Genomic DNA, 26677 nt, shown 5'->3' on the forward strand with positions numbered 1-26677 from the left:
AATTATTATTATTATTATTATTAGTCAAAATTGTATGTAAGATAACATCTAATTGTGCACTTACACACAACACACAAGTTAATACTATTATTATTGTTATAATAATAATAATAATAATAATAATAATAACTAAGACTTGGAGCAGAATTTACAGTTGACAAGACTTCCTATGACTAATATTATTATTAATATTAATAATAACAACAATAATAATAATAATAATAACCTAAATAATTACAAATAATATAAACTACAATAACTAAGACTTTTTTAAGACATTTAATGATTAATAATAATAACAACAACAATTATATTAATAAATAAATAAATAAATAAATAAATAAAGGCCAGGAGTCAAACTAAAATTCACAGTAAGCACAATCTACTAAGACCTTCACTGATTAATCATCATCATCATCATCATCATCATCATCCTCAACTACATATTAATCGCAGTAGCACAGAATCAGCTCTAAGCTCGTGCTCTCTCTGGTCTCTGTGTTGCTGGTGGGTGTAAAGCTGCTCTGGGCGCTGCTGATGGTTTCTCTGCTGGTCGCCACCGAAGCCCCTATTCTGCAGCCCACCCTGTGCAAATTACACTCGCGCGAGCTCTACACCACCTCAGCATCAGCTGAGCAGCAGAACGAATGAAGCACGCGCCCAGAGCAGACTGCAGACTGCAGACTGAAGCACACCGACTGAAACGAGCAGAGAGAGGAGCGCGTTACCGTGCACAGGAGCCGCGGGAGCGAGGATGAGGAGAGTGATGAAGATGAGGAGGAGCTGGAGGCGGCTGAACCGTGCTCGGGGCAGCGGGGCTTGGCCGGAAGTGACGCGGTGCGAGACGCTCACAATAGCAATGAATCCATATCTAAGGGTCCATTAACCCTCTGGAGTCGGCGCGTGAAGTCTCGACGTGGCTCTCGAGCTGGGTCTCCTGCAGAAGTGCAGGGATTTAGGGTGCACAAGCCTCACCAACACCCACGGGATGCAGCTCGAGCGCTAAAACTCTCCGAGCACACACACACACACACACTCCTCCACCTCCAGCTGAGATGCACGAGCTTCGTTGCTCTCGTGGCCACGCCCTGACCAGGCAGGCGCTGTCCCTTCAGCACCGCGCGCGCGCCTACTGCAGTCTGTTGCACGAGGGTTCACAGAGTTTACTTGAAAATACATTTTACACACAGCCCTAATATTAATAATAATAATGCTAATATTATTAATAATAATAACAATAATAATAATAATAATGCCAATAATAACAATCATAAAATTATTATTATTAATAATAATATTGATAATAATAATAATGCTAATAATAACAATCATAATATTATTAATAATAATAATAATAATAATAATAATAGGGGAGCTCATTAATAACCTGTACATCTACAGTGCTGTGCAATGTTCCCAGATAACATGTCCTTGTGGGGCCGGTATTGGGCCCCTCCACGTTGGTCCCACATATGGATGCCCACCAGGGTCAGTGATGGGACCAGGAGGGGTGAAACATGGCCCCCATCTGGGTTGTACACTGCACACAGGGCCTTGATGCAACCCATGTAAGATAAAGGTGGGCTGAACCAATGGGGCCCAGTAACAACCCACCCAAAACCCACGTTCCACCCAGAACCCACGTTCCACCCAGAACCCATGCCCACCCAGAACCCATGCCCACCCAGAACCCACGTTCCACCCATGTAAGCTCCCTACATGAGCATGCTAGCTGGGGTTCTTCAGCTGTGAAGCTGTTGATCTGGACAGCAGGAGGAATAAAGAAACCCAGGCTGATAGCTGTGGGTGTGTCTGTTGCACAGGCCACACCCCTCCCTGCCCTCTCTCCTCTGATAGGATGCCTAGGTCTGATCATTTCTGCAGTCAGTGAGCCCTGGAGTCTTGAGTCTTGTCCTCAGGCTGCTTTGACAGTAAGGGTCTCCTCCTTGCCCACCGCCCGTTAAACTCACACTCACAAACCCACAATCACAAACTCACAAACTCACACTCACAAACCCACAATCACAAACTCACAAACTCACACTCACAAACTCACAATCACAAACCCACAATCACAAACTCACAAACTCACACTCACAAACTCACAATCACAAACCCACAATCACAAACTCACAAACTCACACTCACAAACCCACAATCACAAACTCACAAACTCACAATCACAAACTTACAATCACAAACTCACACTCATAAACTCACAAACTCACAATCATAAACTCACAAACTTACAATCACAAACTCACAATCATAAACTCACAAACTCACACTCATAAACTCACAAACATACAATCACAAACTCACAAACTCACAATCACAAACTCACAATCACAAACTCACAAACTCACAATCACATACTCACAATCACAAACTCACAATCACAAACTCACACTCATAAACTCACAAACTCACAATCATAAACTCACAAACTTACAATCACAAACTCACAATCATAAACTCACAAACTCACACTCATAAACTCACAAACACACAATCACAAACTCACAAACTCACAATCACAAACTCACTCTCACAATCACAAACTCACAATCACAAACTCACAAACTCACAATCACAAACTCACAATCACAAACTCACAAACTCACAATCACATACTCACAATCACAAACTCACAATCACAAACTCACACTCATAAACTCACAAACTCACAATCATAAACTCACAAACTTACAATCACAAACTCACAATCATAAACTCACAAACTCACACTCATAAACTCACAAACACACAATCACAAACTCACAATCACAAACTCACTCTCACAATCACAAACTCACAATCACAAACTCACAAACTCACAATTACAAACTCACAATCACAAACTCACAATCACAAACTCACTCTCACAAACTCACAATCACAAACTCACTCTCACAATCACAAACTCACAAACTCACAATCACAAACTCACTCTCACAATCACAAACTCACAATCACAAACTCACAATCACAAACTCACTCTCACAATCACAAACTCACAAACTCACTCTCACAATCACAAACTCACAATCACAAACTCACAAACTCACAATCACAAACTCACAATCACATACAATCACAAACTCACAAACTCACTCTCACAAACTCACAATCACAAACTCACTCTCACAATCACAAACTCACAATCACAAACTCACAATCACAAACTCACTCTCACAATCACAAACTCACAAACTCACTCTCACAATCACAAACTCACAATCACAAACTCAAACTCACAATCACAAACTCACAAACTCACAATCACATACAATCACAAACTCACAAACTCACTCTCACAAACTCACAATCACAAACTCACAAACTCACAATCACAAACTCACAATCACAAACTCACAATCCCAAACTCACAAACTCACAATCACAAACTCACAATCATAAACTCACAAACTCACAATCACAAACTCACAAACTCACACTCACAAACTCACAATCACAAACTCACAAACTCACAATCACAAACTCACTCTCACAATCACAAACTCACAAACTCATTCTCACAAACTCACAATCACAAACTCACAATCACAAACACTCTCACAATCACAAACTCACAATCACAAACTCACTCACAATCACAAACTCACAGACTCACAATCACAAACTCACAGACTCACAATCACAAACTCACAATCACAAACTCACATCACATCATTTTCTGATGGGAGACGCTGTCCTTTGATACCAGCTGTGGAGCGAGAGCTACCTGTAGGTCCTGTGAGGACATTCCAGGATTACATTTCCAGACTTCTTTACTCATCCTGTGGTTTTCTCTACAGGACAATGTGTTACTGGTATTACTAACAATGCTAAACTGGGACATAAAAAGTGGGACATATTTTGGTTCAATCCCCTAACAATGCTAACCTGGCACAATGCTAACCTGGGACATAAGAAGTGGGACGTCTTTTGGTCAGATTTGCTATAAAACATCTGTAACAGACTGTGAAACTCTGACGTCTTTAGCGAACTGCTTTTAGAAATTGTGTGGAATTATCAGATCGCTGAACTGGAGCGTGATCGACTCGGATGCAGCGCCATTCCCGGCTCCGGCATCCGCATTTCTATTAATTCCATGTTTGAAGGCATTTCTTCAGTTGTGTGAGTTATTGATCAGATGTAGATCAGATGTAGATCAGACATCCAGATGTTTACATATAATCAAAAAGACAGAGGTTTTCATGGGGTGTTTATATGTGCATAAACATCAGACTCCGAAGCGAAGACCTGGCTTCTCGTACAGGGATCAGGGGGATCAGCAGAGTGCTAACAGGAGCTAATGCCTTTTCCAGCACAGTCAGCTCATCCGGGTGTGTGCAGCCAAGAGGTCTCACATATAAGTGATGGATGTTTCTGCTGGAAATCATCCTGCAAGCTTGTCATACACTCTGCGCCGGGAAAACGCAGGAACCGTCAGACTGCTGACTCATCAGATTCGCCCTTGAGCCCTCATTGTCTTTGCGTTGCCTTCTGAGTGCAGGGCTTTGACTGAGTGGTGTGATCGACACTGTGGTGGCCAGTTTATCAGAAACATCTACCTTAGAGAGCCCTCGCCATCTGTAAATACAGACCACCGGAGGACCACTGCTGACCAGACACTACTTGGGCGGTGGTGGACCACTATTGACCACAGTGGCCCAGCGAGGTGGAGCTATAGGGGTGGGGTTTGGAGGTACAGCTGGATGCTGCTCTATTATCACAGGCTGTAGCTGGATCCTCAGACTGATGCTGAGGTCTCTGCCAGAGAGCCTGGGACACACCCTTTAACTCCCATTTCAGCCACTAGGGGGCAGTGCAGACAGATTATGGAGACATGACATAAGTGAGAGGGAGATTTGAAGAACCTCAAACGACCCTGCATTGGCCTGAGGTCACAAAGCTGGGCAGTACGTGAGGAATGGGGTCTCACAGGGACCCCAGTGTTCCACCACACACACCTATGAGGTCTTGCATCCATTAATAAGCTCTGACGAGTGTTAACTCATCGCTCGGAGGGGTATATAAAGCCCCCCAGCATTGAGCTGTGGAGCAGTGGAGGAACTGTGCTCTCTGGAATGATGGTGTCGATAAGTGGTTGCTATGGTGACACTAGCACACTTTTTGTGTTATGGGCACTGTTATGGGCACTTATGGGCAGTGGTGGGCTATTGATGATAGGGTTGATAGGGTTGTGGGTTCGATGCCCAGGTTTGGGTTTAAAGCCCTCTCTGCTGTCCGGGCGCTAAAGTGATGGCTGCCGAGCGTATTTTCAGTGTGTGTGTGTGTGTGTGTGTGTTTGTTAACTTGAACACAAATAAGAGACAGTACTTGATGGTCATGATGTCATGGTGGTTGCTATGGTGACACTAGCACACTTTTTGTGTTATGGGCACTGTTATGGGCACTTATGGGCAGTGGTGGGCTATTGATGATAGGGTTGTGGGTTCAAAGCCATAGTAATGGCTGCCGACCGTATTGCCAGTGTGTGTGTGTGTGTGTGTGTGTGTGTGTTAACTTTAACACAACTAAGAGACAGTACTAAGACATAAAAGGGTGGACAGTAACTTGAGGGACGTAATAAAAACAATATTAAAAGATTTTTATGATTATTCCTCATATTTCCATCATGAAAACAGAACGCACAACAGCAGGGACATGGGAAAACCCCTCGTTTCTGATAAATAAAAACAGTGTAAAATACATACAGTTATTTTTTGGGTCAGACTAGATGCTTTATGTTTAACATTTGAAAAGTTTTTATTAATTCAGAGGGATTTACAGAAATTATATTGTTCACATTTTTAAGTACTGGGGACGCAAAAGGCACCGAATTGTAGAAATGACACTAATGATGAACATGGTTGTCTTGACTTGTCTTGGTATCCCAGGTAGTAGCTAAGGTGTTGCTGTGGTATCCAGCTCTAGTTTACTCTAGTAATACCGTTATATTGAGAGGCTTAGCGTTAGCACAGTGGGAGTGAAGAGCCAGCTCAAGCCTGTGAGGGACAGTGGTGGCTCAGTGGTTGTGGGATTTGGGTTCAATTCCCGGGCTCGGCAAGCTGTCACAGCTAGGCCCTTGAGCAAGGCCCTTTACCCGCTCTGCTCCCCGGGCGCTGGAGTTGGCTGCCCACCGCTCTGGGTGTGTGTGTGTACTCACTGCCCCTAGTTCACTAGTGTGTGTGCATGTTCACTACCACAGATGGGTTAAATGTGGAGGACACATTACACTGTACAGTGACAAATACGTACAGTACAGTGCACACATATGACAAATACGCACCTTTACCTTTGATGATGTCACAACGGCCCGTTATGGGATTAGATTTTCTTTAAAAGTATGAAAAAAAGAAAACGTAGAAAAGTAATTTACAAGAACTTCCCGAAGTTTCTACGTTTGGCGGTTCTCGACTTATTGATCCCAGAAGGAGAAGCTAATGGAGAACAATAGAGTGCAAACGCTGCATTAATAACCACGATGAAACAGAGCAGAGCAAACAACAGGAAAGTCTGGGCATATTAATGCAGCTTGTTCCTTAAACTTTAATGTCAAACAATCTTAAATGTCCAGGAAAAAAAAACAACAACAAAAAAAGTTTGGTTGACAAACTGTGACTGTTACAAGGCTTTTTTATTATTATTAAAAATTATTAAAGGAGGTTGTTTCAGACTCTAGGTGGCGCCCTTTCCACAGCATCTCTCTATACTGTTCCTCGACCATGATTTAAAAACCCCTGATGCAAACAAGACCCACCGCCATCCCCTCCGTTCGCCTCTGCGGCGTCCATCCAACCGGCCACCCGGTCAGATCTGCGGACTCGCCCGTCTCGAGTTTTACTGAAGAGCAGGAAACTAAACACGAACTCAAACCCAACAAAACAACAAATAAACAAGCATGCGAAAAGCTCCCCGACAGCTGTGCATGTTCATGGGACATTAAATACGGCAGAGGAAAGCTTGGCAACACACACACACACACACACACACACACACATATCCAAACACACACACAGATTGTCTGAAACACAAAAGCAAAGGGGTTGTTAAAGGTGAGGTCAGGCACAGGGGGCTGTGAATCAAGCGTTTGGCATCAGCAAAGCAAATCCTAATCTACTGTCCTCTAGTCCTGAATCAGAATGGGAAAATAAAAGAGCACGTCCCCAAACAGGGGGCGGGGTTATACGAAGCGACACAACAGGAGGAGTGTTTTACCTGGAGAAGGTAAAAAACAAAACATACAAACAAACAAAAAAAACCCACAAAACTCCCCAGGATTTTGTTTCACCTGCCTGGACAAAGCTGTTGACCTAATGTGAATCTGGCAGTAGTCCTTTACATCGTGTCCAAATTTTATAATGAATGGACCAATAGGATTGCTCCAAAATGGCTTGGAATTACATCTTTTTACATTGAGTTTCATTGAAAGTTGAGTGACAATTTTTTGGAGATATGAGGTTTTTGTGTGACCACTCGATGAGCACAGAATGTGGCCCAGATACATAAAGTTCATTCATTCATTCACGAACTACCAGAGTTTTAGCGATTCAAACCACCCCGTCACGCAAAACTAACCTATCTGAATCCTCTTCAGTCAATAAATCAATCAATCAATCAATCAATCAATCAATCTCATTTGATTGAGGTGAGCACCAAGTGGTCCAGCGGACTAAGGAGCTACCAGTGCGACCGGAGGATCGTAGGTACGAATGCCTGCCATCAGCAGCCTGAGCCTGAGAGAGCACAACTGACCTCGCTCTCTCTGGGAGGGTCAATGGCTCGCTCTCTCGGCCTACAACACATTAGTGTGGTGCTGGCCGGCACGGGCGTCTGATAGCCGATGCATCAGAGCCGGGTACCCGGCGCTTCCGCCAGAGTGCGTTGGTGGCCTGGCGACGTTGCATCGGCAGCAGTTGGAAAAGAGGCGGTGGCTTGTTCGGCATGTGTGGGAGGAGCTGTGCGTGTCAGTCCTCACCCTCCCAGTATCAGTTACCATTGGGGGAAGAGTACCAATGAGTGGGTTGGGCAACTGAGGGATTGGAGAACACTGAGGGCGACCCTCGTTTGCAGGGGCTGAGCCGATATAGAGAATAGGAATTGATAAGTTGAGATATTTATTGATTACAACAGTAAACAAATAAGATCAATTCTTGTACCAGTCCTGGCAGTTGTGACGGTACATTTCCCGTCGGCTTATTTATTTGATTTTATCATCTTTTCAATACTGTTCATGTTTGTAGGCGAGTCTTACAGTTCTTAGCTGTATTTCTAACACAAATTTATACCCAGGGGACAAAAAAGTCCCCCTTAATGACGTATCACTCAAATATTGTAAGGTATTTTTCTATACTGTATAATGTAGTTTGTCTTTCTGGCCTACATACACAAATGGACAAAAGTATTGGGACACTTAATCACTGTATTCAGGTGTTTCATTCAGTCTCATTCAGGCCACAGGTGTATAAACTCAAGCCCCTAGCCATGCAGTCTGCCTTTCTTACACATTAGTGAAAGAACAGGAGGTTCTAAAGAGCTCACTGAACTCCAGCGTAGTTCTGTAATAGGAGCCAACAAGTGAGCTGGTAAAATTTTCTCCCTCCTAGAGCTTCCACCTCCTCAGCCAGACAGTTTGTACGGCTGCTCCTAGTATGTTGTAACCCTCTGCTGGCCAAAACGGGAAACTACGCTCAAACTCCTCAATACAGGATGTAATTTCTACATAGGTACTATACATACTAGTATATGGACTAAAGTATTGGGACACCAGATATCATTTTTGTCAGCGCAGTGAGGGGATGAACACTCAGGAACTCAGCTGGTGACATTTCCTCCCTCCTAGATCTTCCTCCATCAGCTGTGAGTGGTGTTATTATTGAACAGTGGAAGAGTTTAGGAGGAACAGCTCACAGAGAGCAGCTCAGTGTCTACCGAGTGTCTGTCAGACCACGTAAAGTTACAGAGCGGGGGGTGGGGGGGGTGTCAGGGCCGAGTGCTGAGCTCAGAGCAGAGTGCAGAAAAGCCTCCAACTGACTCAGTAACTGCAGCAGAGCTCCAGACCTGCTGCTGCTGGTAGAGCTGCAACGGAGGACCAACTCCATATTACTGCTTATGGGTTTAAAAAGCTCCAGTAGGTGTCCCAATACTTTTGTCCACAAAGTGTATATATATGTTTCCAAGTGATAGCCCAAAATGCGTGCTGTAATGATTTTAGAGGTCGTTTCCATCCACTTAATCGAACTTAATGCCAGTTAAGCTGATCCGATGCCTTTTATGCCATTCAGGCTGATTAAACTGAGCCTAATTAAGCTGACAGACGAAGGTTTTCAAGAACTGCATAATGCAGAACGGAGAAATATCACTGTTAGGAAGAAACGCTTCACATAAGCCTGTTCTGCAGTGAAAGGAACACATAGGGTGAGCAAAACCACACAAAACAGACAAGGACATGGACATGGACAGACACAGCAATAGTCTCTCTCCATATAAAGTCCCATAGACCCCATCCCATACCGATGGTAGCTAGGTTCTGAGTAACATTAAATTAAATACATCATACAAAACACTGAGCATCAGTTTCACATGTAACAGGTCTCGTCCCTAAGCTGACTGAGTGTGTCTTGAGGAGGATCCTTTTTTAGAAAGTATCAAAAGTCCAGGTCTCAGTACTGGCTGGGTATGGAATCTACGGCAAGTCCAAAATCCTTGAGCACTTACAACCAACGTCTCAACCAATCAATCAATCAATCAGTGAAGCACTGAAGCTGCTGAATATAAATTAAAACGCCTATAAATCAACGAAATTCTTCTACTTTTCTAAATAACTCTCCGCTTGTCAGAAGAAGCTCTGCCATCAAAGCTGATGCTGATGTATTTACTCTCACTAGGAGTCGCTTGATCCCTTTTTGGGGTCACATGGGGGGGATCGTGTGCTACCCAGCCGCTAAAAGTAAGCAAAAAGTCTTGGGTTTGGGGTCACATCCTTTTTTAACAACAACAAAAAAAACAGTCTCTCATGGTTCAGTTGTTCTTTGCCCCGCCCCCATTACACCCCAAAATGTCTAACGCTAATCTACTTAGGACCACGAGGGAAACTGAACAGCAATCGCTCAAGAAAACCAATAATGAAGCATCGAGGAGGAAGAGGAGGAGGAGGAAGAAGAGGAGGAAGAGGGGGAGAAAAACTGAGGGAATAAGAATGGGATACTTCATCTCCGTTAACAACGCGGCACATTCCAGCTCGGCAGAGCCCACCGGAAGAGCCAAGCAGGAGAAACACCAGACTGTACTAATGAAAGTGTGGGAGGGTAGAAATAAAAGAAAAATAGGTGGTTGTAAGGCGAGCAGGAGGGTCCGATTCCGCGTACAAACTGCAACGTCCCCCCTGAATCCACACGGGCTGAGGCACTTCATCAGTTCTGGTGCTCAAAAGGAGCTCGCAGGGGGAGTCGTCAGCCTCTTCCCAATGTACACCCTGAGAGAGAGAGAGAGAGAGAGAGAGAGTGTAAAGTAGTCCTTATGCACAAAATATACTAATGTGCAACACCTGTGTGTGTGTGTGTGTGTGTGTGTGTGTGTGTGTGTGTGTGTGCCCACTGTCCCACTGCCTCCCCAGCCAGCCAGTTTGTACTGCTGCTCCTAGTGTGTTGTAATCCTACCCTCTGCTGGCCAAAACAGGGAACTACGCTCAAACTCCTCAATACAGGACTTCATGTCTACTAATATATGGACAAAAGTATTGGGACACCAGATATAATTTTTGTCAGAGTTGTGCATGTGCACACATCTGCACTCACCCGAGCCCCAGGGCCAGGATGTGTGACAGCAGCAGTGAGGGGATGAACACTCTCAGGAACTCAGCCGAGAAGATCCCACCTTTCTTCATCGCTCCCGTTTTCCGCATGCTGAGGGTCACTGATCGCCGGGGGTGACGGAAATGGAATTCTCTGAAGGACACAAACCCCGCCCACATTCGTTAGCTCACCATTTGAAAACACCTTTCTTCTCACCTGAATCAAAATCATCATCATCATCATCATCATCATCATCCTCAGTTTTGCCTCTTTCACAACACACAGCTTGAATAATATCCATAGAGAAGTACTGCCAATAGAATAGGACTCCCTGGAGCAGATCAACACCATGACCCTACTGTCACCATGCTGCCTAATGCCAGGTGTGGGCTAGAGGGGTATAAAGCCCCCCAGCATTGAGCTGTGGAGCAGTGGAAGAACTGTGTTGTCTGGAATGATGGATGGAAAGTAGGGTTCCCACTGGCTGCTCTGGTATCCAAGGTGGTTGCTATGGTGTTTTGCTAGGTGGTTGAGAAGTGTTTGTTATGTTGTCGCTAAGTGGTTGCTTTTTTTTGCTCAGTGATTGCTAAGGTGGTTGCTATGATGTTGCCAGGTGGTGGCTATTATGGTATCCGAGGTGGTTACTATGGTGTTGCTAACTTGTTGCTATCTGACTGCTCTGGCATCCCAGGTAGCTGCTATTGTGCTGCTACCTTGTTTTTGCTATTGTCTGCCTGGTGGCTTCAATGGTGCTGTTGATGGTTGTTATGGTATGCCGGGTGGCTACTAAGGTGTTGGTAAGTGGCTGCGTGTTGGTTGCTATGGTATAACACTTAAGTGGTACAGGTCTTACCTTACACCCTGCGCAAGACGCATTGCGATGCTAATTGCTATCTTACACCCCTCCAACCGTGTATTTACACTCCCTCCGCCTGCATCATTTAAACAGCAATACTGCTTGTTCTATATCTACGCTGACGGGCGCGGTGGTCTCGAAATGAGGGGTGTATCTGTATCTCAGCAATGGAAAACGCAGACCCTCGTCAACAGTCAGACGTTCGTTGGTATCTTGGCAGTGAATTGTCAACACAGGCGCGTGCAGTCTGACGCTCGTATACCCCCCCATGCTTTACACCACTGAAATAGCAACCCGCCAAGGTCAGTCTGACCGCACCTGGCTCTTAAAGGGATGGTGAGAGACACACTGATTGGTTTATTACTGCACGTTATGCCCAAAACAAACACACCTATGATTAATCAAGAGACTCAGTACATGACTTTTGTGCGTTTCGAGATGCACAAGGAGAAGTTTTCCTGTCGTTACGATAGCGAACACACACCGGCACGCCCCCTAAATCAAACTGCACGGTGAGGTTGACGGCTCATAGGGCCCCTGGCTCAAAATAGGGCCCCTGGTGTTTTTCTCCTGTTTATTACAACGAACAGACCTGGTGATCTGTCCAATGCAGTGGTTCCCAACCCTGGGCCTGGAAGACCGCCTGCCCTGCACCTTTTAGTGCTGAAGGTAGTGTGGTAGAGCAGGGGGTTCTCCAGAGGGTTCTCTAACGTACACTTTACTTTACTCATTAGGTTTCACATTGGCAACAGTTACAGCGAGTTTAGCTGACCATCTTTCTTCAACCTTGAACAGAAGCCATGTAACCTAGCCTGAGCTGCGCAGCACGGGTAAACTGATATGTTGAATGAAATCACAGGAGACACAACGCTGATCCAGACACACTTGGCAGTTTGGAAGTAAGACATAAATAAGAACTTCTCCTGCTCTCCAAAACCGACAAGAATGATTAAGAGTTCACGCTCAAAACTCTGGACCTCTGGATGGTGCAGTTTGTAGAGGAAACACACAGTTGGACAAAAGTATTGGGACACCTACACATTACACCCACAGGAGCTTTAATGACATCTCATTCTAAGCCCATAGGCATTAATATGGAGTCGGCCCCCCCTTTGCTCTAAGCTCTACCAGCAGCAGCAGGTCTGGAGCCCTGCTGCAGTTATTGAGTCAGTTGGAGGCTTTTCTGCACTCTGCTCTGAGCTCAGCACTCGGCCCTGACCCCGCTCTGTGACTTTACGTGGTCTGACAGACACTCACACTGAGCTGCTCTCTGTGAGCTGTTCCTCCTAAACTCTTCCACTTTTCAGTAATAACACCACTCACAGCTGATGGAGGAAGATCTAGGAGGGAGGAAATTTCACCAGCTGACTTGTTGTTGTTGGTGCAGCGGTGTCTCCTATTACATACAGAACCACGCTGGAGTTTAGTGAGCTCTTCAGAACCTCCCGTTCTTTCACTAATGTGTGTAAGAAAGGCAGACTGCAGGACTAGGGGCTTGATTTTATTCACCTGTGGCCTGAATGAGACTGAATCAAACACCTGAATTGAGTGATTAAGGGGTGTGTCCCAATACTTTTGTCCATATAGTGCATGAGCTGCGGTTAGCTTCAGGCTCTGCTGAGGTGGTTACAGGAGAGCAAACGGCACTTACTTGGGGGGGACGTTCTCTGGCCTGCTGGACCAATCAGCCACCCAGTCTGAATCCTTCATCAGAATATCGTCGTCCCTCATCTTTTCCAGCACCTCCTGAGCGTGCGCACACACACACACACACACACACACACACACACACACACATAAACAAACACAAACCATTTCAGACACTGTTCAGTTTATTCCTTACTGCTTTCATTACTTTTCATGGTCATTTCCATGGTGCTCCCATGTCTGTGTTACCTTCTGGCTCTGAGACCTGCCGGATTAGTCAGACACACAGATACTGATACTGTTCTCTATAAATCCATTCAGAACTAACTCTGTCTCTTTACCTTCTTCACGTAAATGGCCATCCGCTCATCCGGACTGACCTGTTAGTAGAAGGCTGACTGCTGGGATCCCCTCTACCTGGATCAGACCAGCCGCCACCCACCAGTCTGACCACCAGGCTCCCCCGACACCTATACAAGACCATCTGCACACCCTCCTACCACTGCTACCTGCCTAATGACCATGTTCAAACCTAAACTAATGGACTCTTAGAGCTCTTATTTCAGCACACCTGAGCAGTACCACAGTTTAGATGGTTTGGTGACTTTTATCAATAATTAATAAATAGTTCTGATCAGAGGAGTACAGGTCGGGACCCCCTTGTGAGTATTGGTTCCTCCTAAGGTTTCTTCCTCCAGCTCTGAGGGAGTTTTTCCTTGCCACTGTGGTCTTTGACTGCTCACTGGGGGTCTTAGATTTTTATGTCTTTTATGATGTTGATTTCTTGTCTTTTACTAATTACTGATTGTGTGAAGCTGCTTTGTGACGACACCAGTTGTAAAAAGCTATACAAATAAATATGATTTGATGAAATCAAAATAAAAGAGGTTTCTAGAAGTTTCCAAAGACCCAAGCCTTGAGTGTATGGGAACAAATGGACCAAAATGTTGACGGCCTACCACAGCAGCACTAGTGCCATCCACGATCACCTGAGGAGAAAACACACATGCACTATTCTGGACAATGGGCGGCCAGAAAGGGCAAATCCACCTTAAGAGTGATCTCTCCATGTTTAGTAACCATTAGTAAGGAACCTATTAAAATCTGCTGTCCCTTAATAGCTAAGTGCATTCACTACACACACACACACACACACACACACACACACACACACACACACACACACACATACACACAGGTCTGCCTGCTGCCCTAGACGTTCTACTGAATAAGAGAAAGTGTCAAGGCTAGAATCCGGCCTTCTTCACTAATTGACGAGGCCGTTGTCTTTGTTCATGAGCTGCTTTGAGCTTGGGCTATTTCATTAATACACAGATCCATAGAAACTAGAGTTTGTTTTGGAGTTGCACTGCTGACTTCATTTTTCAACCTACAGTCTTGAACTTTTACAGCATATGATGGCGTACAGTTTGTATTTGGTGGTTGGTGTGGTGCAACAGATAACACCACTATCTGCCAGTGAGCTACCACACCATGTGGGAGACTGGGGTTTGATTCCCTGTCTGGGTGGCTATGCTGCGCTACACCAATAAGAGTCCTTGGGCAAGACTCCTAACACTAGGTTGGCCCTCCTCTGTGATACGAGTAACCTTGTAAGTTGCTCTGGATAAGAGCATCAGCTAAATGCCATAAATGTAAATGTAATGTATTTAATTAACTTAAATGCTTATTTTTACTTTTTTGAATGCATTTAAATGCAAATGTTTTTTTACTGAAGTTTACATACACTATATAAAAAGACACACATGCATTTTTTCCTCACTGTCTGACATGAAATCAGAATAAACTTTTCCCATTTTAGGTCAATTAGGATTCGCAAAATTATTTCTAGTTGCTAAATGGCAGAATAATGAGAGAGGGAATTTTTAAGGTAATTTTAATTACTTTCTTCAAAGTCAAAAGTTTAAATACATTTCATTAATATTTGGTACCATTGCCCAACTGTAAATAAGCGAAAAAAAGGGAAACCGGGGGCAGAAATGACCATGAAAGATCACCGACAGTACCTGAGTTTCTCCTCTGTCCACATCAAAGCTGATCTGACCTTCATCCTGAGGACTGTGGGGGCGTGGGGGGCTGCAAAAAAACAAATAAACAACCAAACAAAATCAGTCAATGTTTCATATTCGCATTTTATATTTGCATTTTTTTCCCAATAGTTTTAGCTAACGATGATTGTTGGGCAAATGATGGCTGGGGGACAAGGCCAGGTGTCACTATTAGTAGGTAAAGGTAAAGGTGCATGTACAGCGAAATGTGTTCTCCGCATTTTACCTATATGTGCTAGTGAACACACACACACACACACACACATATATTAGTGATATACACACAGAAATAGAGGCAGTGAGTACACACACACACAGTGCGGTGGGCAGCCAACTCCAGTGCCCGGGGAGCAGAAAGAGTGAAGGACCTTGCTCAAGGGCCCAACAGTGGCAGCTTGCCGAGCCCGGGTATCAAACCCACAACCCTGTTATCAACAGCCCGGAGCTCTAACCGCTGAGCCACCACTGCCCCAGCGATAGCGGTAGTGATGATGAGCAAGGCTGGATGCCGCAGTAGCGATGTTGAGCCGCCATGCTATTGCTACGGACTTTGACACTCACGCTAATGCCCCACTTCCCTTTACTATCATATTTCAAGCTAGAAGACCCAACCTCAGCTTACCTAAGATCACACTCCTCTCAGCAGCTCAGATACTCGTCAGCTCTGTGGCTAAATGTCGTCCTCAGACCGTCAGTATCTGAAAATGTCTCTTTTAGGCAAGCAAGGCTGTGCTTGAGCATGTGCGCTTCAACAAGCTCTATCAGCCAGTCCCTCACCCACTCAGCCAGTCAGTAAGCGAATTCGCCTCCTCTAGGCCAGCCGCTAGGTGGTCCGGCAAAAAAGGCCTCCTCAAGGGTTCTTTAGTTAAGCCAGTGGTTTGTATAAAACCAGGACAACTCAATGAAGCACTTGTGTGGTGACCTGATCCCTTGCCTGTTATATTAAGGGGTCGGAAAGGCTTTGGGAGAAGGTTCTATGTAAAAGATCTTGAATATAGAACCACAAAGGGTTCCACTGTGGTTAGGAGTCTAAGTACCCTTTTAAAGAAGCCTTTTTGCTTAGAAGGGGCCATTTAAATCTGACTACACTTAATGGACTGTACCGCATGGACTGATAGAGGTTGTGTGTTTAAGAGAGAGAGAGTGTGTGTGTGTGTGTGTGTGTGTGTGAGAAAGTTTATGAACCTTCTGACTCTTTCGGTAAACACTCATCAGTCATATGACTCCCTGAATTTGACTCAGATAAGAGCGTCTTTATGACAGCATGTTTAACACCAACACGCAGCTTACAAGTGGCCTAAAGGATGATACACAACCCTGAACACGCCTACACACACACACACTGCTTTAATAACAAACACTGACACACACACACACACACACCTGAAGCGTTCTAATTACAGCATATGAGTGTATAAACACGAGTGCATTGGTGAACAATGGATGGACAATCAGAGCTGCTCATGTTGTAACATGCCTGACTCCACCCTCGAGTCCTCACGGCCTCAATGACACTAAACCATCCCGCACCCTTGGAACTGGTTCTGGTCCAGTTTGCACACCTTTCAATTTTACCGCAACTCGCTTACTAATGTAAGCATCGTCACTGTCATGCAAAAACCTTGTATCAGCATTTTTGCAGTTTTTCACCTCATCTCATTTAATCTTATCCACTAGATCTAGATCAGGACTGCTAATTTAGAGAGGCAATAGAGTGAGCGCAGAAGCCCAGGCATCCCTGTCCCCAGCAAGTTCCACTAGCTCCTGATGGGGAAGTCCCTAAACGCTCCCAGGCCAGCCAGGAGCTCTAACCCCCTCCAGCAGGTTCCGGGCCTTCCTTTTTGTCTCCTCCCTGTTGGCTGTGTCCAGTACACCTCTGAGAAAACTCATTTCGGACACTTGTATCCACTCTCTCGTTCTTTCGATCAGTACCCAACACTTCCTGACCATCGGTGATGGACTGGTACATCGAGAGCTTTACGGCTCACGGCCTCAATGACACTAAACCATCCCGCACCCTTGGAACTGGTTCTGGTCCAGTTCGCACACCTAACTCTGAACCGATGCGGAACCAAAAAAATTGTCAATTTTACAGAAACTCAGTAAGTTAAGCATCGTCACTGTCACGCAAAAGCCTTGTATCACCATTTTTGGCTCTAGCGGGTCCTGGGCCTTCCTTTTTGTCTCCTCCCTGTTGGTTGTGTCCAGTACACCTCTGAGAAAGCTCATTTCGGACACTTGTATCCACTCTCTCTTTCTTTCGATCAGTACCCAACACTTTCTGACCATCAGTGAGGGTGGGGATGTTCACAGAGATGGACTGGTACATCGAGAGCTTTGCTTTATGGCTCAGATCTCTCTTTGCCACTGCTGTCCGGTATAGCGACCACATTACTGCAGCTGCTGCACCCAGCATACCATAGGGCAAATTGCAAGGACATAAGGGCTCTTGGTGTCATGGACCTAGGCAATGGAAACTGTCCATTATGTGAATCAGCCTTAAATTCTATGATAAATGGACCAATAGAATATATTTTTTTTGGATTTCATCAGCTGTTATCATTAGCATCATTGCTATCATTAGCTGGATAGGTAAAGCCGGGGTCGTGCTACGAGATTTTAGGCTCAGTTGTCCGACCCGACCCGGAACGTAATCTAGTAATGCGTACTCGTCAGTAAATCTGAAAAGGTCCCATTTATAGCCAATGAAAGGGTAGCCTCACCTACAGGCGTTTATCACCTTAGTTTTGGGTCAGCGTTGGCGTATCTGCGTCTCCTAGGTAACGTGAAGGGTGTGCATGTTTGGGGTGTGTTCGGTTCAGTTCAGCAGCGGGTTGGAGTCGTGAGGTGTAGTGGAGTCATCATCGAATTACATGCGAATGAAGGTCTGCACACCACAGCACCCCCTACCTGTCGCAGGACGAGTTGCTGCGGCTGGACTCGTGCTGAGCGTCCAGCAGGATCTTCTCCATGTCCCCGTTATGGATGGAGGAAGAGGAGGGGACGTGCTCCAGGCCGCCTGCTATGCCATCGTCCTCCTCAACCACCTGGGCTAAAGTTGGCGTCGCCAGGCTGATGGACGAAGCCTGAGAGCCGCCTGAGTTTCTGTTCATCTCCAGCTCCACCCACGAGCCTGAGGAGGAGAAACATATTAAAATCTTAAATCTTAAACACAAGGACAGTAATGACTAATACATTTGATTAGTAATCTGTTTTAAATGGCAACATTTCTACCGTTTTCTCTTTATTGTTATTGCCAGACTTTTAAGAGCTCCTCCTCGATTACACACACAGACTTCTGCTTTTTCCGAGTTCCTTCCCTCCCAGCTCACCAGTAGTCTGCACTCAAGAGGCTTCGGGCTATTTTTAGGCGGAGATGTCGACACAGTTTGCGAAACCACTGGCACCCAATCTTACACAGCAAACATGCAGCCCAGTGTGTGTCCGTCTGCTCAGCTACAGTCCTCCACTCTCCTCTGGCCGTCCTGCAGTTTAAACGGCCCATACAGGGATACAAGGGTCAGCAGAAGCTCTGCACTGTCTCTACAACGCTCGAGTAGAACATCTGGCCAAATTGCACTGAGCAACTTTCCCCCAAAAACGTCTGGCTGGCGTCTGACACTGGCTGCAATCACTGAGGATCATGTTAGCATGACATTTATTATCGTGAACTAATTAATATTCTTCTTTTTTTATATAATTATTATATATGTAAGTCGTTCCTCAGTTTTCCAAATATGGACAGCGATCCAGTTCCAGGCTGTTCGGTCTGATAGTGAGATTCAGGCCTGTATACTGCTCTTTGATCAGACATTTTTCCATAGCACCCACCTAACAACATCCTAGAAACCGCCTAGCAACATTTATGGCCCTTACTGATTGAAAAACCTGATATACCATAACAACCACCTAGCAACACCACAGCACCCACAGTGCAACAGCATAATAACCACCTAGTCACATTTACAGCATTTAGCAAATGCAACCACTTAGCAACACAATAGCAACCACTTAGGATACCGCAACAACTTAGCAAAACCATAGCAACCACCTAGTAAAAGTTGTGGCATTTAGCAATTGCAACCACTTAGCAACACAAAAGCAACCACCTGGGATGTCGCAACAGCTTAGCAACACCATATCAACCACGTAGTAACATTTATGGCATTTAGCAATTGCAACCACTTAGCAATACCACAGCAACCACCTGATATACCACAACAACCACCCAGCAACACCACAGCACCCACCCAGCAACATCATAATAACCACCTAGCAACATTTATGGCATTTAGCAATTGCAACCACTTAGCAACACAATAGCAACCACTTAGGATACCGCAACAACTTAGCAAAACCATAGCAACCACCTAGTAAAAGTTGTGGCATTTAGCAATTGCAACCACTTAGCAACACAAAAGCAACCACCTGGGATGTCGCAACAGCTTAGCAACACCATATCAACCACGTAGTAACATTTATGGCATTTAGCAATTGCAACCACTTAGCAACACCACAGCAACCACCTGTTACACCATTGCACTGCAAGTGGGACGCACCAGACGCAGAACCAGGCTGCAGTTCTGCACTGCCGTACACTTTCCCCATCTCTAAAGGAGGGTGCAGGTAATGCTGTTACAGCGATGACGGCCAGTCACAGGCAGACAGAGACGGACACAGAGGACAGAGACAGAGGATCCCTCAAAAGCCTCTGCTGTCCCGGCCTAAGCTCTGTTTACTGCATGATGAAAGGACAGTAAATGCCTCCCTCTCCCTCCCTGAGCTAACCCACTGATATACGAGCCACGTCTGAGCTCACTGCTCAAGGCTCTACGTGAGCGACGGCAGGAACACCCACACACACACACACACACACACACACACACACACACACACACACACACACACACAAATATCTTTATTGTTCGAGACTTGGCAGAGGTGGGGGGGGTGGCTGAACTTTCCATGTCTCGCTGTGACCTCTAACCTGCTTTGCTGCCTCATCACAAACCAGTGTTTAATCACAGGGCCTGTGTTTGCTCACACCGCTGAGCAGCCGAGCCGTGAGGAAAAGCTGCTTCTGGGGACAAAGAATCAGAGCGGTTTCCCAGGAAGAGGAGAGAGGAAGAATCCACAGGGCGAGCACATGACTTCCTCAAACTGAGTAAACATTCAGGTCATGTGACTCGGGGACCTCGGCTGACTTTTTGCCCTCAAAGCTCTCAAAGCTTCAGTTCTTCTGTTCTACACATCCCAAATTCAGATCCAGTGACTGAAGACCACTGAACCCACCGCCATCGTCATGCTGGAGGTAGCCGCTAGAAGACTGTGGTCATGAAGGGAGGCACAGGGTCAGCAACTCGACTCGTTTAAAGAGGCTGTAGCATCCCCCCACACCATCACACCACCTCCACGGGCCTGGACTGTTGACACAAGGCTGGCTGGGTCCATGGATTCATGCTGTTGGTGCCAAATTCTGATCCAGCCCTCTGTGTGGCGCTATAGAACAGGACTCTCTGGAGCAGATCAACACCATGAACCTATTGGCACCATGCTGCCTAGTGCCAGGCGTGGGCTAGAGGGGTGTAAAGCCCCCCAGCATTGAGCTGCTGTGGAGCAGTGGAAGAGCTGTGTTCTCTGGAATGAAGGATGGTGGTGCTCCATCCAGTACCTTTGGCATGAGTTAGGGAGTTGGGATAATGAGGTAGGGTGGCGATCATCCAATCCGATCATACAATCAAATCCTCACAGCGATGCTCTGCCAAAAAATCGGTCCCTGGACAGTAGAGACAGTTGCTCAAACAAAAGCAGGACAAGCTCTTTTTAATACCCTTGATTTCGGGAGAAACTATGAGCAAGTGTCCCAATACTTTTGTCCTTTTAGAATATGTAAGTACTGATATATAAAACACATATGGGACATGTTCCATATGTATGCACTTACATGTAGTAATAATAACAACAACATCAATAATATGCCCATATGCACTGTATATAAATATAAACAGCTGCATGGAATAATAATATTATTTCCCATATGATTGTGTTGGTCTGGTAGGTTCGTCACATGGTCACAGCCCAATCTCCGGTCCAATCCTGACAAAGAACTTGGAATGATCAGCGCTCAGCTGCCGTCCACAAGCTTGCTTGTTTTCCTCCGTGGTTGTAAACAGACGCATGTGGTTGTGGAGGCTGAACATTCTGGCCGGTCTTGTGTCATGGGGGCATCAGCTGTCATGCAGGTTTAGAGGAGCCGAGCAGGTCGTCCTACAGTGGACAGCATGCATGATAACTGGGAGTTAGTAGACTCAGGGCTAGTCCTGGTGCGTCTGGGATGCTGGTTGGACGATTGCCGTTTAGCAATTGCAACCACTAAGCAATACAACAGCAACCACCTGGGATACCGCAACAGCTCAGCAACACCATAGCAACCGCCTAGTCACATTTACAGCATTTAGCAATTGCAAACACTAAGCAACACAACAGCAACCACCTGGGATACCGCAACAGCTCAGCAACAACATAGCAACCACCTAGTAACATTTACAGCATTTGCAACCACTAAGCAACACAACAGCAACCACCTGGGATACTGCAACAGCTTAGCAACACCATAGCAACCACCTAGTTACATTTATTGCGTTTAGCAATTGCAACCACTTAGCAACACAACAGCAACCACCTGGGATAAAGCAACAGTTAGCAACAACATAGCAACCACCTAGTCACATTTACAGCATTTAGCAATTGCAAACACTAAGCAACACAACAGCAACCACCTGGGATACCGCAACAGCTCAGCAACACCATAGCAACCAACTAGTAACATTTATTGTGTTTAGCAAATGCAACCACTAAGCAACACAACAGCAACCACCTGGGATACCGCAACAGCCCAGCAACACCATAGCAACCGCCTAGTCACATTTACAGCATTTAGCAATTGCAACCACTAAGCAACACAACAGCAACCACCTGGGATACAACAACAACTCATTGACACCATAGCAACCACCTAGCAACATTTAGCATTTAGCATTTGCTGTTTGATACGACGTCTGTAGGTTACTCTGATCCTGGGTTATGAAGCCTAGAACCTTGCACTATGCAGTCCAGAGTTATACTATGTGTCCAAATGTTTGTGGACACCCCTATGTAATGAATGCATTCAGCCACTTTCATTTGCACCCACTGCTGAGACACGTGCAAATGCACACACACACACACACACACAGCTACAGAAGTACTGCCAATACAATAGGACTCTCTGGAGCAGATAAATAAACATGAACCTAATGGAACCATGCTGCCTAATGCCAGGCGTGGGCTAGTAGAGGGGTATAAAGCCCCCCAGAATTGAGCTGTGGAGCAGTGGAAGAGCTGTGTTCTCTGGAATAATGGTGATGGTGCTTCATCTAATACCTTTGGGATGAGTTGAACAGTTGGGGGGTGATGAGGTGGGGTGGTGATCATCATCCAACATCCAACGCTCTTGTGGCTGAATGCAATCAAATCCTCACAGCAATGCTCCTCTAAAATCTAGTAGAAAGCCTTATTCTACCCAGGACAGTAGAGACAGTTAGTCCAACAAAAGCAGGAGAAGCTCTTAATTTTTTAATACCCTTGATTTCAGAAGAAACAATAAATGAGCAGGTGTCCCAATACTTTTGTCCGTTAAGTGTATAATAGTGATTTCCAAAAGATCTGGCCTAACTGCTCATCCTCACGAAGGCGGATCACACCCCGGATGACACGGTAACCCACTTTTACATGGAACAACATGCTCAGCATGCTACATAAGAAGGAACAGGCCACCAGCTCAAATGTCATGTCGCACAACCCTAACTCTCCCCCCCTTCCCACTTTCCATTTCCTGACCACTTTCTGCACTTTCCACACGTCCAAAACGTCCACACGTCCAAAACGTCCACACGTCCCGACCAACAGAAATAGAGCAGCCAGAGGTCCAGGACAGATTCAGGCCCATGCTGTGGGAGTCAGTGTCTCTCTCTCTCTCTCTCTCTCTCTCTCTGCCAGCTTTTAGCTCAGTCAACAGTGAAGTGCTGACTGGCTGTTTACTCTCAGCCTGGTGTGACAGGCAGGACAGAAAGGGCTTTTATGACTTTACTGCATTCGGGCCTGTCTCAATATTTAGACACAAATGGACAACAGCCATAAAACCACTGCTGTTAGAGCTTTCCAGCGATTTCGGGCATGCAGGACGGCACATACGAAAGCCATGACGACCCGCTAAGCTGACTGACGTCTGCAGGACCTCAAACCTGGAGCCCATTTAGCCTGAGGCATGTTCACGTTTCTGTTCAAGTGTGATGATGCAGGCATGACCATTTCTACAAGCCTAACACACGTCTCTGCCTCCACTCCTTGGCCATTTTAATAGAAACACCTCTCTTGTGTTTCCACTCCTTGGCCACTTTATTAGAAACACCTATCATCTGCCTCCACTCCTTGGCCATTTTAATAGAAACACCTCTCTTGTGTTTCCACTCCTTGGCCACTTTATAAGAAACACCTATGTAGTGCTTCCACGCTTGCCACTTTATTAGAAACCCCTACCTTCTGCTTAAACTCAGTGGCCACTTTATTAGAAACACCTACCTTCTGCTTTCACTCCTTGGCCACTTTATTAGAAACACCTACCTTCTGCTTTCACTCCTTGGCCATTTTATTAGAAACCCCTACCTTCTGCCTCCACTCCTTGGCCACTTTATTTGAAACACCTATCGTCTGCTTTCACTCCTTGGCCATTTTATTAGAAACACCTATCATCTGCCTCCACTCCTTGGCCACTTTATTAGAAACACCTATCGTCTGCTTCCACATACTGGCCACTTTATTAGAAACCCCTACCTTCTGCTTCCACACTCTGGCCACTTTATTAGAAACACCTATTCCATGTTTCCACTCCTTGTCCACTTTATTAGAAACACCTATCGTCTGTATTCACTCCTTGGCCACTTTATTAGAAACCCCCTATCCTGTGATAAGATGAAGGTTGAAGGAACCCCCTTAATTAATAGAGAACCTTTCCATGATGTGGAACTGTTCTTCAATGATCATCTACTGAAAGGATTGGTTCTTTAGGGAACCATGTAAGTGCTTCTTCTATGGAAGCCTTTTTGGGGGGCAGTTGAAGTGGAGTGTGGCAGGTTAGCCCCCAGACCACCAGACCTTCTAGTCTTAACCTTTAAACTTGTGACTGAAACACAAGCAGCCCTGCTAAATTCAATCTCTCACAAAACACACAACCCGCTATACCGCCTAACTTCTGCACTGTAAGCGACATGCGTGTAAAATTAACTCTAAAAACAATAAACTTCACACATCTGCAGCTCGCTGACCATCTCCATTTTCAGCCCCCCGTCTTGTTGACAATGACCACAGCCAGCCTGCTAACGCTATACGCCCGCTGATTGGTCCGGAGCATGTCGCTCCATCCCGCGAACCCGCCCTTTTTCACAATCCGCGCCTTTTCATTGGCTCACGCCGTCGTCAACACAAAAAGGTGCCCCATGTTTCTCCGCAGAAGTGTTGAACTACAAGGATCGCATTTTACACAAAACCAACGATGGAAAAGTGTCCGAATCGGTCAAATATCGCGCAATAAAGGCTTGGCTTTCACTCTAGGTGGATGACAACGTAGTGCAAAGCAGAGAAACGGCGCTACATACCGTTTAATCCCGGCTCTCCGTTGTTGTCTGTCGGAGCAGCACCGTCGGACATGGCGTGCGTGCGTGTGTGTGTGTGTGTGTGTACTGGGAGGCTTGCGTAAGACTGCCAGTCCCTCACAACATGAACACACACACCCTGGGACGTGCACAGAGACGCGTAGCAGCGAAGAAGATCCTCTTATTGGAGAAAAAAGCAGCAGCCCTATTCGTATATTTCGCCCCTCTTACAGAAGGGGTTTGTTTTGAAGTTGAGCCGCAGTCTGTTCGCTGTGATGACGCAAGCGCGGATCTGGCCAATGATATCGAAGAAAGAGGATTACGTAATGAGGCGAGGCGAAACAGAAAGATAAACAAATGGTTATTTTTAACATTTATATTTTTTTATATCTCTATATTTAACAAAAAGAGTGGACAACTTTAAATATATTGCTATTAGTTTTAGTTTCGCGGAGTTTAACACGGTTGCTGCTTAACGGGGAATTTAACCGTTAAACTGTTTTATTGACCGCTGAATTAACCAATGAGAATACGTACATGTTAAAGGAGGCGGGCCCAACGGAGCTGTAAACCAATCAGCGGTTAGGAACAGCGTACAGCCGTACAGCATGTCCTGTGATGGATGTCAACAAAGCGAAATATGATCAAATTTAGCTATATTTATTGCAATATATAAATAAATAAATATAAATCAGAAAGTGTCTGGTTTGCAGTGATGACAGTGATGTTCCTAAACACCCCAGAAAGAAATCCTTGGTAAATTACAGTTAAAAATATATAGAAATATACCAAATATATAATTTTTATTGTTGTTATTAACTTTATTTGTTTATTGCTTAACCAATTTTGCTTGCAAACCTGCACATCATGTACTCTTGTGTAGTGCTGAGTTGCTCCATGTTGCACCGTGGTCCCGGAGGAACGTGATCACACTCCACTGTGTATTTGTATATCAGATTAAACAACATTAAAATCCCCTAGACTTGAAAATCAAGCTGCTGTTAGGATCTAGGATTCAGGTTGGAGTATACTGCAAGAGTTACTGGTGTGAAATTGCATGAGTAATTAAACTAGGTCCAATTAGATGCAAATTAGAAGGTGTCTGAAGGTGTCCCAGGATGGGAAACTGTGTATCTTGGCATAAGCCAAGCTGTAAACGGGCCGATTCCAAAACCTAAACCCAGCCTACTAGCAAAAGCCTTTCCAGGCCAAACGCCATGGCGCCATATTTCTGGAGAATATGGAAGTAAAGGGCTGTGAGGGTGAGGGTGAAGCACCGCTCGGAGAAGGGCTGACTGCAGCACGTCGAGCTGATGTGGTGCTAGGCTAAAAGCTAACCCCACCAGACCCAACCACCCATCCCTTCAGCTAGCCAACCCCACACTGACAACTAGAGAAGACAGCTATGCTTTGCTATGCGGCTATGAGCCATCATGGGTCATCATAAACCAGCCAATAAATGAGTCCACTCCATTTCACAGGGTCCCTAAGCAGTGCCCTTGTCATTCCCTACATACTAATTATGTGATTATTGGTTAAATCCCTACATTTCAGGATGCCTGCGTAGACTGCTTGACCTTTCTGACCGCAGATTGACCACTCCTCTGCTTTCTA

The 26677-nt window shown here is 45.4% G+C and overlaps 2 protein-coding genes across 2 annotated transcripts in view; both read right to left on the reverse strand.

The window, feature by feature from the left end:
* Window positions 1-1107, reverse strand: part of dpysl2b (dihydropyrimidinase like 2b) — a 44655-nt gene extending 43548 nt beyond the window's left edge. The window contains exon 1 of the mRNA XM_072658172.1: window positions 729-1107. The gene's annotated coding sequence lies outside the window, so the exon portion shown is untranslated. The remainder of the gene's footprint in view (window positions 1-728) is intronic.
* A 4493-nt stretch (window positions 1108-5600) lies between these two features.
* On the reverse strand, window positions 5601-25350 carry bnip3lb (BCL2 interacting protein 3 like b). The gene is made up of 6 exons (XM_072658660.1): window positions 25067-25350; window positions 18285-18507; window positions 15333-15402; window positions 13310-13404; window positions 10806-10955; window positions 5601-10483 (listed from the first exon to the last, which is right to left on the reverse strand). The coding sequence occupies exons 1-6, from the start codon at window positions 25116-25118 to the stop codon at window positions 10435-10437; spliced, it is 639 nt and encodes a 212-aa protein (XP_072514761.1). The 5' UTR covers window positions 25119-25350; the 3' UTR covers window positions 5601-10434.
* Between the last annotated feature and the right edge of the window lie 1327 nt (window positions 25351-26677).

The sequence above is a fragment of the Salminus brasiliensis genome, chromosome 16 (genome assembly GCF_030463535.1).
Source record: "Salminus brasiliensis chromosome 16, fSalBra1.hap2, whole genome shotgun sequence".
NCBI classification, from domain to species: domain Eukaryota; kingdom Metazoa; phylum Chordata; class Actinopteri; order Characiformes; family Bryconidae; genus Salminus; species Salminus brasiliensis.

What these genes read in the sequence shown, in the direction of transcription:
- bnip3lb (XM_072658660.1), bottom strand. Translation starts at nt 25,118, where the DNA reads ATGTCCGACGGTGCTGCTCCGACAGACAACAACGGAGAGCCGGGATTA. An exon ending in CGGAGAGCCGGGATTAAACG is followed by an intron (nt 18,508 to 25,066) that starts GTATGTAGCGCC and finishes TCTCCTCCTCAG; the next exon opens with GCTCGTGGGTGGAGCTGGAG. An exon ending in AGCAACTCGTCCTGCGACAG is followed by an intron (nt 15,403 to 18,284) that starts GTAGGGGGTGCT and finishes GTTTTTTTGCAG; the next exon opens with CCCCCCACGCCCCCACAGTC.